At 42.3% G+C, this 17,363-nt stretch overlaps 1 protein-coding gene across 11 annotated transcripts in view; it reads left to right on the plus strand.

Moving 5' to 3' along the window:
• The window catches only part of LOC138748123 (zinc finger protein 541-like), a 63,012-nt gene that overhangs the window by 27,360 nt on the left and 18,289 nt on the right, over nucleotides 1–17,363 (plus strand). For 9 of the 11 annotated variants that reach the window (XM_069907819.1, XM_069907818.1, XM_069907816.1 and 6 more), the window contains 8 exons: nucleotides 1,072–1,136; nucleotides 1,724–1,880; nucleotides 2,871–3,116; nucleotides 5,198–5,540; nucleotides 7,187–7,241; nucleotides 7,879–8,021; nucleotides 15,962–16,065; nucleotides 16,860–16,935. In XM_069907819.1, coding sequence (XP_069763920.1) covers nucleotides 1,072–1,136; nucleotides 1,724–1,880; nucleotides 2,871–3,116; nucleotides 5,198–5,540; nucleotides 7,187–7,241; nucleotides 7,879–8,021; nucleotides 15,962–16,065; nucleotides 16,860–16,935 — 1,189 coding nt within the window. The remainder of the gene's footprint in view (nucleotides 1–1,071; nucleotides 1,137–1,723; nucleotides 1,881–2,870; nucleotides 3,117–5,197; nucleotides 5,541–7,186; nucleotides 7,242–7,878; nucleotides 8,022–15,961; nucleotides 16,066–16,859; nucleotides 16,936–17,363) is intronic. The other 2 variants (XM_069907820.1, XM_069907826.1) reach the window with 1 other exon arrangement.

Here is a 17,363-nt window from a genome sequence, read left to right on the forward strand (position 1 = left end):
TGCGGGACAGGCAGACACGGTTGCAGGGGAAAATTGGTTGGTTGGGGTTGGGTGTTGGGTTTTTCCTCCTTTGACTTTTGTCAGTGAGGTGGGCTCTGCGGTCTTCTTCAAAGAAGGTTGCTGCTCGCCAAACTGTGAGGCGCCAAGATGCACAGTTTGAGGCGATATCAGCCCACTGGCGGTGGTCAATGTGGCAGGCACCAAGAGATTTCTTTAGGCAGTCCTTGTACCTTTTCTTTGGTGCACCTCTGTCACGGTGGCCAGTGGAGAGCTCGCCATATAACACGATCTAGATTTCTAATACAACCATTATTAAGCTTTTGGACTCTGCGAAGCAGTCAAGTTCAGTTGGTTTCTTCTGCACTTCTACCGATCGCATAAAAAATATTTTGTGATTTCAGTCTGTGACCCGCCCCCCCCTACTTTCAATGGGAGTGGGGAGCATTATGCCCCTCTGTTGTGAATGGCTGCTCTTTGATGGACAGGATGGGTGAAAATCAACATTTCAGGCCTTCTCAATTGGGTCTGAATACTTCTTAATCTGAGATCAGAAACTGGCAATGTAAAAGCGCCACCATCTAAGCAGACTGGGGGGGATGGGGATGGAAGTGGTGAGTAAAAACATTTTTATCCATTTGCTTTGAACCATGCATTTGGTACTTGTTTTACATCCATAATTCTGAAACTTCATTACCTGGAAATATGGCTCGGATTCTGGGGACTTCCTGTAAACTTTGGCATATTCTCTGAAGTTTTGCTGAATAAATTCTAACAGACTGTTAACCACCTGAAGGAAAATAGTGAAGGGATGTGTGATACAAAACTGGCAGAAAGAGAGGAGATGTGGGACTGCTTGGAGCATGAGGTACATTTGTCTGTAAAGAGCAGATTTTTATTACCTCTGGCTGCTTTAGATCACAAGTATCCACTTGAAGACTGTTATAAAGAATTAAAAACAGCTCTTCAGATTCAACAACAGAGTATTATTTCCTGATTTTTGTGTCCTGTCAGAAGCATTCCAGTCATAAAAATTCATGTTACCCTGAGCGTAATAAACTCTTGACTTTTCAGGGTGAAGATATCTACAGCCTTTACAGTATTCCACAAGAGGAAGATGGACCTTCATCAGTGCTGTGGTACGAAATTTCCCCTTGTAATAATAAGTAGGAAGATTGCATACTTGCTGTCAATTGATTTACTGGAGAATACAATCACAGAGTTGCATTCATGTGTGCGAGAATAGCAGGTGCATATAACTATCCATGTGTCACTCAACAGCTTCGCACAGTACCAGTAAGATTGTTGTCCTTTACTAATGGTTCCCGGGATTATTTGTTAAAGGAGTAACACTGATTTGACTTTAGTTCTTAAATCAACTCTTAGTATATAATGTAAAGAAAATAAATGTGTGATAATGGTACACAATTTAATAAAATGAAACCCACAATGTTTTATTGTGAAATTATCATCTGTTTCTTGAATATTAAATGTGATTGTAATGTAGAGGTTAATTTGGTAATTCAGTGGCCTGGAGTATGTGTTTAAATCCAACCTTTAATATTTTGTATGTAATCCTTCATCACTCTTGGCTGTATTTTTATTTAGCCTTTTACCCCCAAAATATTGTTCAAACATTTCACTTTAGAATTCCACCATTAATTAAATTGCTATTTTTCTTTATATTATGTAATCATCCAATTGATAACTTTGACCTTTTGAATAGCAGCACCACAGAAAATGTGGAAGAAAGTGGAGAAAAGTTCCAGTGTGACAGATGCCAAGGTGTTTTCCATTTTCTGGAGGGACTAAACTGCCACAGTTGTCCACAAGAAGGAATGGGATCACAGCATTTATTAGAGGACAGTGTTAAGTCACAGAAGGTCAGAAAATTATACATTGTTCCATTTTGAAAGCATTAATTGGAGTGATGACCCCTCACAGTGGATAACATTTTGTTTTGGGATTTGCGGTCATTTGGTTATATGATTTTAGAATAATTTATCTTCGGCTGTAATTGCCTCACATAATTGCATTTGAGTAAAACACACAATCAATTACTTATTTGATCATGAAAACCCATGGGAGATTGATGTCATAGCCTAATGGTCATAATATTAGAGCAGCAAATGATGCACTGTAGTTGAGAGTTCAGCTCTCACCGTTGGGAAGTAAAGAAATTAGTACCAAGGCAGGTGGACTTTGAAGATGATATATTGTCATTTGAACAAAATTGGCATTTGGCTTTGAACAACCCCTCCGTCTTTGTTATCATTTCTTCTGTGACTGGTCCAACATTTCTGTGCACGTAGAGTTCTGGACCCTTCATGGTTGCATAATGGAGTTGCTGAGCTTCCTGTCCTTCCAATGCATTGGAAATGGCAAAACCAGTGTCCAATTCCTAAACAAAGGAAGCTACAATGAGGTGAGGGAGGAGTTGGCTAATGTAGACGAGGAGCATAGGCTACATGGTGGTTCAGTTGAGGCGCCAGGCCTGAAATGTTGGTTATCCCTTTACTTTCTTTGGGTATTGTGTGACTTGCTGAGTTTCTCCAGCACATTTGGGTATTGCATTCAACCCCAGCATCTGGAGACTTTCTTGTTTAACTCAATATCTGGGGGAGTAGATTTAAGACAGAGATGAGGAGGAACTGCTTCTCCTAGAGAGAAGTGACTGTCCAACAAAGTAATAAGTGCCTTCATTAAATATATTTAATATGTGGATAGATAGATTTTTTGTTGTTGCCCTGTCATGGGAATAAAGAGTTATGGGGAGCAGCAAGGTAAACGGAGCTGAGTCCAAGGCCAGGTCAGCCATGATCTTACTAAGTTATTCGGTCATTTGGAAGTTACAGTTATTATTTTAATTTCAGGCAATTGATAATGTCAATGAGAAAATGGATCATGGAGGATTGTTGTATCAGCACCTAGAGGATAAATTTAGTGCTCTTCTGCTAGAGAAGCCGTTAGAGGAAAATGCGTCAACTCCGTTGGTGATCCCAGTCTCTGTACCCGTCAGAGGTGCTGGGCCTGTGAAAGAGAACAAAACTGAAGATTCACTAGTTCTACCAAAGAAGTCAGCTGCAGTCGGACTAACCACAAATGCCAGCCCGATCCAGGTGAGAAAACAGGCAAAGCCACCTGAGGTATCATACAGGTATGACCTAAACATTTCCCAGATGGGACTTAACTTGTCTCCACAGACCTTGCCAGAAACAAGTCGTAGGTTTGTTTGCATCATAAGGAGAAAGGTGTAATGTCCATTGGAGCTGAAGATATAGATCATTACAGCACCGTACAGGTTCTTTGGCCCATGATGTGGTGCCAACCTATAGGTCAGCACCTCATCATACCACTGTATGTATGTATGCGTCTATATACGTTTTAAAAAAAACACCCACTCTACCTCATAACCTGTTTTTCTTTCATCCATGTGCCCATCTAAGAGTCTGTTAAATGCCCCTATTGTTCCCGCCTCCATCACCACCCCTGGCATTCCAGGCACCCAGTGTAAAAAAAAACTTACCCCTGACGTCTCCCCTAAACTTCCCTCCTTTCACTTTGTACAGATGCCCTATGATGTTTGCCTCTCATAATCTTGTAGACCTCTATTCAGTCATCTCTCGTCCTTCTTCGCTCCAGAGAGAAAAGGCCTAGATGTGAGCTTTTAAATCAGATCATTAGGATTTTTGGGGATCCTTTGAACCTGTGGTCAGCCAGGTCCTGTATCTTTGGAGTAAGGCTTCATGTTAAATACATTGTGTTCCTCTTCTACTCTAGTAGATAATCTTAAAAGAATGGGAAATGAGACCTAAACTCCCCTGCCCATCAGAAAAAGTGGGAAGGGGTTGGTAGGGAGTGACTCCGACCATTTTTAACCTTTCATAATATAGACACCAGACCGGGACCATGGGTAAACTACAGTGCGAACACCATTATGAACCAGCTGGTGGTTGGGTATAAAATCAGTCCCTGAAAACAGGGACATGGGGAAAAAGGGGAGAAAATGACACTGTGTATATTCAAGAGGGAAATGTTTATGTGTATTTTGGTCAATATGGTTCATGGTGTGAAAAATCAAAAAATAAAAAAATAAAAGAAAATAGGGACATGAAGTCCTTTGAAGAAGTGTCAAAGTGCCACAATGAAATAAGGGAATGAAAGTTAAGAATTTTAACTGTCAATACACAGGGATACATGCCAGTTAATGCATGCACAGAAAGCTCCCACAACTGAGATAAATCAATCATTCGGTTTCTGGTCGTCTTGGTCTAAGGATACGTTGGGATAATACATCTGAAAGAATTGCTTCCTCACTTTGCAGTACCCCTGTGCATTACAATAAAATGTATATGACTTCAGAGATTAATACAGTACAACTCCTATTACCTGAAATGGTTGGGACTGGACCCATTTTGGATGACTGGTCATTTCTTTTAAAAACAGCCAATAGAAACTGCAAATCACCGGATCAACGTTTAAACAACAACAAACAATAAGGCAAGGCTTTTTAAGCATTAAAATAATGTTTAATTCTCACCTGAAAAATGCTGCCCACTGCTGATTCCCTACATGACCCCAACGCTGCTGCCGATTCCCAGGGTGGCGGAACACTCACTGGTGAGTCAGCGGGCTCCAGTCTCTCCATGGGCTTGTTCTGGCTGGGGCCGTTCCGGCTTCGCATCCTGGAGCCCGACACAGACCCATTTTTCGCCTGCGCACACTCTCCCTTCCAACAACCACCAACGATCACCAACACCTCCCCTCCAAGGTCCCGTTCCTGCCCGGGAGGCCGCTCTCCTTGATATGCTAGGACAAGGGATTCTTCCAACCGCTTGCAGCTGGGAAACAGCGGCACGCAGTGTGAGAAGGAAAGTTGGAGAGAAAATTCAATAGGGGTAGGTAAAGAAGAAATGGAAAGAGAGAGGGGAGGGAGTTACATGAAATGAGGACAATCGTCGTTCTAATTTCATGTTGGGTGAATTTTTTTTCAACCTATGACATCATTTTGGCTCTGAAAAAAATTTTGAATAACTGAGGATTTCTGATTGTTTCGGATATCCTCATTTATCCAACATTTTTTGGAGGTGAACAGACGTCACTATCGGGTCCAAAAAAAATTCGGATAATCCAATTTCAGATAATTGGAGTTGTACTGTACTTTGAAATGTCCATTAATTTTTCATTATATATTTTACAGGCCCTTGAAAGTGGCAAACCAGGAAGCATAAATTGCAGAGGCCATTCTAAAAAACAACGAAGAAAGAGATGTCGTCCAGAGCCACTCATTATCCCATCCCCATCTTCCAGTCAGATTGGGGTCCTGCCAGGGATGGTATTGTACCAGAGTCATATGCGTTCTCCGGCATGCTTAGCTGATCATCTTTTAGAAAACTTCCAACCTCCCCCTTACACACCTCCACCAATGCTGAGTCCCATCCGCCATGGCTCAGGACTTTACTTTAACAGGATCTGCTCATTGCCAGGGAACAGGGCACCATACAGCATGTACACTCCAAAAGGAACCCCGGGCAGTTTTGTAGGTAAGCTCGCTCTTTGGTTGATCCTTATTTTCCTTTACAACTTTAAAGCTATACTCCTGTCAATTAATTTCCTCTTAAGTACTGATTAAGATTTTTAAATAAAATTCCTTGATTCTACTCTAATATAATTTACAACATTTAAAATCAATGATAATGATATTAACATTGAATAACATATAAAGTGAGACTCATGGGAACATGTAAAGCAGTCCCAACAAGAGGCTTACGTCTTTAGCTACTCTTCTCAGGTCTTGCCACCTACTGTGCAATGCTATTGATGAAAAATAGGAGTCTAAAATGTGACCCTGGAATATATTTTACAAATCAAGAGTGAGGGATATCTGGTTCCTTGCAAAAGTAAAAAATGAGAAGCTCTTCATGGGTGTTAACGATGGTGGAATCTAGGTACACTGGATGCGGTGGGCATTTAGTGTACCTGTATGTTGGGAGTCAACGGGTTGCCTGGGAGGAGAGCAGTACTATGAAAGGGTGCTTGTTTTGGATTGACCAATGATACATTATGTAATGTAATTTACCAGACAGTGGTCCAATTTTTCAAAGGGATTTTTCCTGTGCACTTAGCTTCCATATTTCTGGACCTTTGTAGAAGGTCATGCAAAATAACTGTACCATCAACCCAAGCTACCATTCTTATGCAAAATATTTCGTATGTCAGACAGATTGTAGACTCTTAGACTAAATGTCATCCTCAATCCTGAGAGATTTTCTAAGAGACATAACCTTACTCTGGGTAAGTGGGCAAAATTAAAGTTTGGAGACTTCACTACAATTAATCATCATTAAGGGTGACCCGGTTGGCGTCGTGGTCAGCACCGTGCCCTTACAGCGCCAGTGATCAGGACTGGGGTTCAAATCCCGCGCTGTCTGTAAGGAGTTTGCACGTTCCCCCTGTACCTGTATGGGTTTCCCCCGGGGGGTTCCGGTTTCCTCCCACCTTTCAAACCGTACTGGTGATGTGGGTTAACGGGGTGGAAATGGGGCGGCAATGGGTTGAAATGGCCTGATACCGTGCTAATTTAAGATTTAAAAAAATCATTGTGGTGAACCCTTACGTTGCGGGAAACGTAAAGCAATTATACTATCGCAGACTAGTAGACCTCCTGAGTCTGAGTCGGATAGTGCTTCTTGTGCCAGGGTAATGAGAACTCGGGGTCATAGAGGTCAGACTCGAACTCCAGGGCATGCTCTTTTAAATCTGAATGTATTCCCATCAGTGGAACTAATAATGAGCACACAAAAAAGTTCTGGAAAGTAATTGTGAGAACCTGATCAACCGTGGGGCGACGCCATTTTCATAGCGGTTAACACGACACTATTACACAGTGCCAGTGACCCAGGTTTGAATTCGGCTCTGTAAGATGGTTGTATGTTCTCCCCGTATCTGTGTGAGTTGCCTCCAGGCGCTCCACTTTTCTCCCACCCTTCAAATCATATGGAGGTTGTAGGTTAACTGGGGTCTTTGAGCAGCATGGGCTTGTGGTCGGAAGGGCTTGTTACCATGGATGTCTAAATTGAAAATTGAAATTATCCACATGTTGGATATCGCGAGCAATAATCCATCTTCTTGACTTTAGCTATAGGAGTACGTTTTTGACAGTCCTTCATTAGTATTCTCTCCTTTCTAGATGGAATTTGTGGTATCTCTATGGTTAAAGATGACTCTATAATTACCATAGAACCGTAAGTTATCTTGTTTCCATCTAACAGCATTGATCATTCTTATTTTAGTTCTTTTATTAGTATAGAAATTCATCATATTATGTATAATCGCATAGAAATACAATTACCATTACTAGTTTCATATCGATTACATTATATTAAAGTTTGCCTTAAAACATGTGCATGTTTCACAGGTTGAAATGAGGGGATAAACACAGCATTGCTGGAGGAACTCAGCAGGTCTCGCGATGTCCATAGAGGCAAAGATATATTACTGAAGTTTTGGGCTTGAGCCCTTCTTCAAGGTAGGCCTTGAAGAACGTGAAGAAGGGCTTATGCCTGGAATGTCAGTTCGATACACCTCATACGGACGCTACAAGACCTGCTGAGCTCCTCCAGCATTTCCGTGTTTTTACTACAACCACAACGTCTGCAGACTTTCGTTTTCCATTGAAATGTAGGCACGATTAGTTCAAAGTACTGCAACGTCCTATGGTAATTGGAATAAAGAATAGTTAGTTTTTGTAGAGAATTAAATTACAACCTCCGTCCAGTGTATTTAGGAATACTGTGGGTGATGAATTCTGCTGTCTGCTTCTAAAAAATTTTACTTTGAATACATCGGCATGTTCAACATAAAGCATTTTGCCTACCTTAGGCACATTAACATTGGGACGCGATTCCAGGCTGAGATTCCACTGCTGCAAGACGAGTCATTAGTTGAAGACAGTGTCCACCAAGCAGACCTGGTCTGGAAACCATGGGATAACATTGAAACCAATAAGGTCACCCAAGCAAGGGGTGAGTTTGTCTGTTATTTAGTCAAGATTTTAATTATTTGAAGAAAATTTTTAAAAAAAAGGAAGGAAGTACTTACATATGTGGAAGTTTGAATGAGCTGGAAAGCTTTCTTTGTTCTTTACATTATTGCTCTGTAATTAATTACTCAGGACAAAAGATTAAGGTATCTCAGAACCATTTGGAAGTGGCCATCAACAGCTTTAACCCATTTATAACATATATTCCATACTGGGTCCATAGATAAACTTTTACAGTAGTAGAGTACAGTACAAACCAATTGACGATTGGGTATAAGCCCAGTCTTGGAGAACCCTACTTGTTGGTAGTGGTGGAAAACCGGGACATGGAGTTCAAAGGGTTTACCTTACCTATAATTCCAAACAAATTGGGCATTTTAGTAGTCATAAAGTTTTATAGCACAGAAACAGACCCCCTTAGCCAACTTGTTGACCTAAGCTGGTCTTATTTGCCTGCTTTTGGTTCTTATTTCCACCCCCCCCTAAACTTTTCCTATCCACATTTCTGCCTAGATCTTTTTTTAAATATTTTATTTATTTTCCAGACTTAAACTCATACAATTACCAACATTGTCAATGTTAACATTAGCAATATCAATGCCAGTTGTCAATCTTTGTAATACAAAGATTTTTCCTGTAGAGTACAAGCTTTTCCCCTCTCCTTCCCTCCCCCTATACCATCTACATTTAAGACTTAATACTCAACCAAGTATAATTACACTTAGGACATTCACAACAAAAGTATAAAATATACATCAGAGGTTTATGGGTTTGTCACGGCAGGCAGTGCTCAAAGTCTGTTCTTCTCACGACTTTTCCTAGTTGAAATGGAATGCATCCCCCCCCCACCCCCGCCAATTGTGGGGCTGATGAGGAGGGTAAGGCCCTCCCTATAATTGTGTTCCTATTTTAACGAAAGTGTCGTACTTTTTTCTTAAGTTGTAAGTGATTTTCTCCAGGGGAACACAGCTTTGCATTTCTCTATTCCAGCGCACAATACTCAGGCAGGAGTCAGACTTCCAGGTAACTGCTATGCACTTCCTGGCCACGAATTGAATTTGAAATTTGGACACATCATGAGTCTTATGTCCATTATGTTTCCCAACAGAAATAACTCTGGGTCCTGTGAGAATTCTTTACCTATAATTTTTTTCCAGGGTTTGACCCAGTTCCACCCAGAAAGGGCTCACCTTGGTACATGTCCAGGTTGCATGCACAAAGATTCCTGTCTCAATGCCACATCTGAAGCATTGGTCTGATAATTCTGATTTAGATCTGTTAAATTTTTGCGGCGTCACGTACAGCTAGTGCAAGAAGTTGTATTGCCTGTACTGCGCATTCATAATTGCAGTCCTACTGGTCCGACACAAGTCAGACCAGCAGCGCTCATCAATTGTTATCCCTACATCCGAATCCCACCTCTGCCTTGACTTACGAAGGCCTGGTTTTGGTCCTTCCACTTGGGCATGAAATACATTGCCGAGATAAACTTCCATGTGCTCTCCCTTCGAATCAGGGCCTCTATGTCACTGCACTCTGGTAGACCCATAGTTGGACCCAACTAAAAGATTTATCTGAAGGTAGGAGTGGGAACCTCTTATTGATAGATTATATTTGTTCCTGAGTTGTTCAAATGACGTTAGCTGCCTCTGCTCATAACAGTCCTCTATGCACCTGATGCCATTACAATGCCAGGTGTCCAGGATCTTGTTAGCCACTGTCACTGTCTATTTGGAGTCAGGGGTGTTTTTGGAGATAGCCCCACTAAATAATGGTTGATCTTATTCCAGATAGAAATTATTTATTTCAGTCTGGGGCTGCTTGTTTTTCTAGACAACAATTTAGTGTCCCACTTATAAATAAAGTCCTCTGCCACCTTCTTACCTACCACCTGCAGGGCAGTTTGTGCCCCTGAAGAATGAGGTGATGCATCTTGACTGGGCTGCCCAATAATATTTCTTAAATTCCAGCATTCGTAATCCGCCCAGACTATATTCCACAGAAATGTCCTTATTCGCGAAAGGAAATTTTGGAAGAATCCCCAGGACATCACGGGCATTGTCTGGAAGAGCTGCTGAAGCCTTGGCAACATATTCACTTTAATGCAGTTGACCTTGCCCACTAGCGTTATGGACCTATTTAGGTCCTCCTCAATTCTTCCCAGCAAGGGGGTATAATTTAGTTTGTATAAATTATTCAAGTTAATGTCTATTCTAACTCCTAGGTATTTGATCCCATTTTGCGGCCACTTTAAATGACTATTTTCTTGACATTGACTATAATCCCCCCTCAGTAAATGGCATGATTTCACTCTTACCCCAATTGACCTTATACCTAGAGATATCCCCATAGTCCTCCAGAGTGGAGCGCAGCTTGGACCACAAGTTGCCTGGGTCTTTCAGATATATCAGTACCTCATCAGCAAATAAATTGATTTTATGTTCTTCTGGCCTGCTGTTAAACCCTGGATGTATGGATCCTGGCGAATGGCTTCAGCCAGCGGTTCCACGGCCAGTATGAACAGAGCTGGAGATCGCAGGCAACCTTGTCTACTTGATCTTGATAGTGGGAAGGCTGGAAAAATTTGATCTTTTGGTCACCACTTTAGCCTTGGGTGCCCTTATCCAATTAATAAAAAAGTTGGCCTTAGCCCCAATTTTTACACCACTTTGAATAAAAAGTCCCACTCCAATCTGTCAAATGTCTTTTCCGCATCCAGGGCCACAGCATTTCTGGTCTGTGTCAGATGCATTATACTCAACAGTCTGTCAATGTTATTTGCTGCCTGTCTGTTTTGCACAAAGCCTGCTTGATCTTCATTAGTTTCGGCAAATGCTCCGCCAATCTATTTGCCAGATTTGCAAGTATCTTATATTCTGTGTTCATCAGTGAGATAGGCCTATTAAAAAAAGGCATGAGTGGATCTTTGTCTTTTTTTTAAGGATTGTCATAATGATTGCTTTTGAAAAAGATTCTGGGAGGGTATGGGTCTCTGTTGCCTGGTCTACCACCTCCATTAGAGAGGCATCAATAAATCCTTAAATTCCTTATAAAACAGGTGGAAACCCATCCTCCCCTGGAGACGTTACCCTGCAATGAATTCAATGCTTTCCTTATCATTTCTTCCATGAAGGGAAGATCTAGATCTTCCTGTTCTTCTGGGTCTATATTTGGTAACTCTAACTTAGACAGGAACTCATTAATTTTTTCAGAACACACTACCAATTCTGATTTATATAGACCCTCATAGAATTCCCGGAAGGTCTCATTAATCACTTTTGGCATATACGAGATCCTGCCATTCCCAGTTTGTATTGCATGGATTGTCCTTGAGGCCTGCTCTGTCCTCAGCTGCCAAGAGAGGACGTTATGGGCTCTCTCACTAAATTCAGAATAATTTTGTTTTGGCCGCATTATGGCCTTTTCCATACCATATGTTTGAAACGTATTGTATTTCAATTTCTTATTTGTTAGAGTCCTAATAATGATTCTCTGAGCCTGATTTTTGGAAGTTCTTTTCTAAGTGAGCAATTTCTTGTTCTAATTCATCCACCTCTCTCATGTATTTTTTCTTTACTGTTTTAGTGAATCCAATTATTTGACCCTTCAAATATGCTTTGAGGGTGTTCCATAAGAGGAATTTATTTGGAGTAGAGATACAATTGGCCTCATAAAGCATGTCTATCTGCGCTCTTACAAAAATACAAAACTCTGGCTTCTTTAACAGCAACAAGACACCATCTGTATGCCATATTCTGCTTATCTGCATTTCCATTGTTAATATCAAGGGTGAATGGTCTGAGAGAAGTCTTGTTGTGTACTCAGCCTCCATGATCCTATCCTCCACGTGGGCTGAAGCCAGAAAAAAATTATTTTCTAGAGTAGGAGTCATATTGCTTTGAGTAGAAGGAGTAGCCCCTCTCCCTTGCATGTTTCCGCCTCCATACTTTTATCAAATTCAGCTCCTTCATACCATCAATAGTAGCCCTCACCGCCTTTGTTTTAGTTATTTTCTTTGTTGACTTATCTAGGACAGGATCCAGTCAAAAATTAAAATCTCCCCCAACCAAGATGTTCTCTTTTCCCTCTGCCAATCTCAGGAAAATGGCTTGTATGAACTTTTTGTCCTCAAAGTTGGGAGTATACACGTTTACTAAGGTCCAGGGTTCTGAATATATCTGAAAGTGCACCAGTATAGATCTTCCTGTTTTATCGGTAGTCACACTCTGCATTTTTACTGGAACACTCTTCCCTAGCAGAATTGCCACTCACCTCCCCCCCAACCCTTACCTTTGAGCCATACAAGGAGGCTATTACCTGGCCCACCCATCCTCTTTTTAATTTTTGGTGTTCTCACTCGGTTAAGTGAGTTTCTTGGAGAACAGCCAGGACCACACCCCTTTTTAAAAAAATGTGTGCCAAGACTCTTAACCTCCTCACCGTCCCATTCAAGCCATTAACATACTTTATTCTCTTAGCCATGGAGACTCTCAGACCTGTGTTTCTTCTGCACCTCCACCACCCCATATCCATCGTTCATCCAACCTTTTACCTTCAGCGTCTGCCCCGGCCTGGCAGGCGCACGACAAACTATGGGAAAATAAGAACAAAGAGAACACCCAAAGGAGAAAAAAAAATTGTTTAAAGACAGCTAATCGACCCCACATGGATTCCCCACCATACCCTGGTTCCATCTGTCATCCCCCTCTCCATGTTTTGGTGACTGTTTCCCCCGCTTCGTCACCACCCCCTTCTATATTATAGGTTGTGCGTATCGCAACCATCTGCTTCTCCACCCACCTCCCACGAGCACCCCAGACCATTCTTGTTGCATTCTTCCCCATTCACTGTCAACTTAATTCTTATTAGTCCACTATCATTATTTACAATACTTTCCTTGAAACATTGACCACTTTTAAACTCCTAATTATTGTTAACCAATAGCACCTTTAATAATTTCCATTCCAGTTTTATTAGTTATTACACTAATACTGAAAAACCGCGAGGCTTCCTTTGCTTCAGAGAAGAATTTTCTCTCCACCCCCGGCATCGGTATGTACAGAGTGGCTGGGTATCGAATTGTCATATCCCTTCTGCTTTGCTACCCTCTTTATTGGCTCCAGCTCTTTCCTTTGGTGCAGCAAGGTCCCACTTATGTCCGGGTGGAAAAACACTTAGTTACCATCCAGTTCCATCAGCCCCTCCCCCCCCCCCCCTTGCTTTTGCTCCCGCGACCGCAGCATTCAAAATCTTTTCTCAGTCCTGGTAGCGCAACTGCTTCACCAGCACCGAGTGCAGCCTGTGTCCGGGGCTTGGGCGCGAGAAGAAGGACTGATGGGCCCATTCTATTTCCATTGATTCCCCTAGTTTCTCCCTCCCCAGAGTCTCCGCCAACCAGCCCTGGAAAAAGGCCACAGGGTTTTTCCCCTCTTTCTATCTCACAATTTTTTTAATGTTTCATCTACTATTATTTTATGGGGCATCAATTTTCTGCCAGAGGCGACTCCTTTCCATCTCCCACATTGTCACTTCTTTCTACAGCTTCACTATTCTATTCTCATTGTCCCTTGTTCTCTCCTCTACTCAGCCACTCTTCCTTTTAAAACATTTATAACATTTTCACATCTGTCTAGCTTAGTGTTCAACTGTCCTATTTATTTGCTTAAGTCCAAAGTTAATCATTTTTCCATTCTCTCCATTGCTTCCAGGATAACCCACAAGGGTTCCTCTCCTCTCCTTGCCGCCACCATCTTGGCCGCCTCATGCTGCCCGATGTCGTCCCACTTGCTGCTGCTACTGGCTACCACGTTGCCTCCACCATCACTGGATGGATCCGTCACAGCACCAGCTACCTTTGCCTCTGTAGGGTCAAGATCTCCCGCGCCACTCCTCTTCCCATGCGGAGCTGAGGTCCCGTTTCCCCCCCCCCCCCCCCCCCCCGCCCCACTTCCCGTTTGCCAGCCATTGTGCTTTGTATTCAGGTGCCTCGTGCTTGTTATTCTGGGGGGCGGCTGTTTCCTCCATCACTTGACACGCTAGCGTCTCCTATTTCTTCTGCCACGGGGCTGAGGTCTCCCTCACAACCCCTCCTCGCACTCTTACTGTCCATTAGGCTTTGGGCTCGAGTGCCCCTGGGATTCCAGCTACCACGAGAGTCGGTCCCTTCCCTGGGGCCCCTGTCTCCCGACGACCAGTCCTCAACCACATTGTTTCATCTTTTTGGATCAGCGGCCTCACTGCTGACCGTTTCCCCAGTTACTCTCCTCAGGTCGTGTCACCGCCACCACTGTTGGGGCCATTAGCTCTCTGGGTCCATGATCTCCCACGCAATCTTGATCCTGTCGAGTCGAGCTGGATTGAGCCTCTCTATTCACAGTCACCTGACTAGTCATCTTTTGCTGGCTGGTGTTCTTGTTCCCCATATTTGGTCGGTAAGTGAACTAATATTGTTCTTTGTGTCTTTTGGTTCTTCTAACTTTGAATTGGTCTGGGAGCTCCTGGGGTCCATGTCCTCCTACTCTCTCTGCATCATGTGACCTCATTTCTGTCTAGATCTTTTCATAAATGCTGTAACTGAACCCATTGTCACTCCTTCCTCTGGCAGCTTGTTCCACACACTTGCTATCCTATGTGTGGAAAAGTTGCCCGTAGATCCTTTCTTGAACGTTTCCACTCTCACCATAAATCTACATTTAGACTATCTGATCCTTGGAATAAAGACAATGACCATTTACCTTGCCCACGACCCTCACAATTTTATATACAGTAAAATCCCTGGTATCCGGAATTCAAGCAACCGGCAAAAATAAAATCGAGGAAATAAATAAATAAAGAGATTGAAGAAGAATAAATTACAATTTAAATATTAGTTTAAACTTGTTAAGAAAAAAGGTAAATGTTCGCTGAAGTAACATGTAAACCTTTGGTGAAGATGAGAGCAAATATTAGCCGATGGAGGGCCTTGGTTATGCTCTGCTCATAGCAGCTGTTTGAATAAAGTTGTGTTTGAATGAAATGGCGTCGCCCAGGATGAAGAGCTGGTTCAAGCCGCTCGCTGTTGGGATGACTCTCTTAAAAGTGTCTCCTTGCAGTGAACTGTAATTCACTGTGCATTGTTCTGACGGCTGGCTCCTCCTTTTCCTCCACCCTCACTTACCCCAATATAAACCCTGGTTTTCCTGCCTCAGATTCACCCTACTGCGCCTACTGGCCATTGATTGTAAGCTATTAAAAGCGTGTTTGTACTCTCTGAGTGCAATCAGTTGCATTACACTCCTTATCCCTGCTTAGAAAGTCTTTATCTTCATTAGTACATTATTAAGTATATTAGACTTTTTGAACTTTGCTTGTTCCATTGTGTTTCCAGGCAGAGAGATCAATCTGGAACTATAAACTTGGGGGGGGGGGGCGTTAATTATCTATGTTATTGTTCATCTTTCGGGCAGCTCTGTGGAGCTGAAAGTAAAATTCTTTAAGATTTATATATTTATGCAAGTCAAGTTTGTCCAGTGTAAGTACGGTCTGATATGTTTGCCTTTTAATACAGGTTAGGCATTGTGAGAGTGGGCGACAGCATTTGCATACTGGCACCTACCAATCCCCGTAGATGCCGGCCGGGGTCTTACTGAACCTCTCTAAGGTTACCCTAGCCTCCTACATTCCTCAGAGAGAAGTTCCAGCCTCTCCTCTAATCCCAAAGGTTAATTCAGGCCGCAAGAGACTTCAGTAGAATTTTTAACAATAAAAGAAATACTATGAAATGAATATCCCTTTTTTAAAACCAGAAAAAGTGTAAACTTTTCAAACACAAGTAGCCTCAGGAAAGCTGTTGGTTATATTGTCGTGATACTTGGATGCAAGTGAGGTGTGAATGGATGTCTGCATTGAAAACTACTTGACTTCATATTACTTGTCTTCCTGCAGTGACAGATCTTTTGAACCTTGCTTGTTCCAGTGTGTTTCCAGGCGGAGGTACCAATCTGGAACTGGCTTTGCACTGCCTACATGACACTCACGGAGATATTTTGGTAACTGGCCATTGTGTTTTAAACATGTGCAATGTTTGTTTGGGACTTCACTTTGGAGGTTGTGTTGCATTCCTTGTCATGGATCAGCTACAACCTGCCCTGTCACTTCTTCCCTCGCAAACCTCACTAAAATTGCCAGTGAATAGTAGGCAGAAGGCCAAAACATAGAGGGCAATAAGGCGTTTTACAATCGTAATCGTAGTAGTCAAAGTTCACCAAAATAGAATAAGATCATCGCAAAATAAATAAAGCAGTTAAGATATGATAAATGTGGGTGGATATGCCTCTGTGTCTCTGGAGTGCTTCCTTGACATAAAAGTTGCAGATCCCTTTGCTGTCCCACCCAACCACTTTGGTCCCTCCGGCCTTGGTTGGGGCATTGATTGGAGGTAATTAAAAGCTGGGGAGGGATAGCTCTCTGAAGGGGATGGGATAGGCAGTGATGGCACAAGTCAGGGCACAGTAAGGCACCAGCAGAGCTTCATTCATTTCTAACTGGGCATGCACGAGAAAACAAGTTGTAGCTCCTCCTTTGCTAGACAGAGCAGAATGTGTGGACCGAGCAGAATTCAGTTCTGCTTAGTAATTAGAGCTTGGAAATTCCCAAGTATTAATTGTAAAAAGGAGGCATGGTTAATGTAGCAGTTAGCGTGACGCTGTTACAACTTTTTCATCTGAGACTTTTATTGTTCCTTTATCTTTTTAAAAAATAATTGTGGAGCAGTTGGAATTAGATGTATTGCTATCCCACAGTTTCTGGGCTTTGCTACTTCCTGCACCTTTTTTTTTTGCAGGCTGCTCTGGAGATATTATTAATGAAAGGTGCAAGGCGGGATCCTGCGCACCCGCTGGGAGATTACCACTACACAGGTGAGAGCAACGCCTCCTAAACAGAAGACAGTTTCAGTTTTAAAGTGGTTCATTGTCTCCAGTGCTACAACACTGACGTTCAAAATCTGTTAATATGTAAGCACACGTGAAAGTTGAGTTTGTGATAAGTCACAGTTGCTAAGGCAAAAGCCGTCAACCATCAGCATAAAAATTTGGTGCCAATTTATGTTTTGCTGAGGGAATGGATCAAAAGCTTGTTAAACCTCGTGCCTTGCTTTTACATCATTAAAGGGAGTCTGTGGTGTTACGCTGGCGTAGATTATCTTTCTCTGTGACTACGCACTCTTTAAAGGAATGGAGAAGATGGAAGAAGAATTGGTGAGGTCAGCAGGTAGTGGGAGCAGGGGTAGGAAGTTAAGCAGTAATAATGAAAAGTTAGAGCATGGATATGTTAAAGGGTCAACCCT

This window comes from Narcine bancroftii, chromosome 13, assembly GCF_036971445.1.
Source record: "Narcine bancroftii isolate sNarBan1 chromosome 13, sNarBan1.hap1, whole genome shotgun sequence".
In the NCBI taxonomy this organism is placed as follows: domain Eukaryota; kingdom Metazoa; phylum Chordata; class Chondrichthyes; order Torpediniformes; family Narcinidae; genus Narcine; species Narcine bancroftii.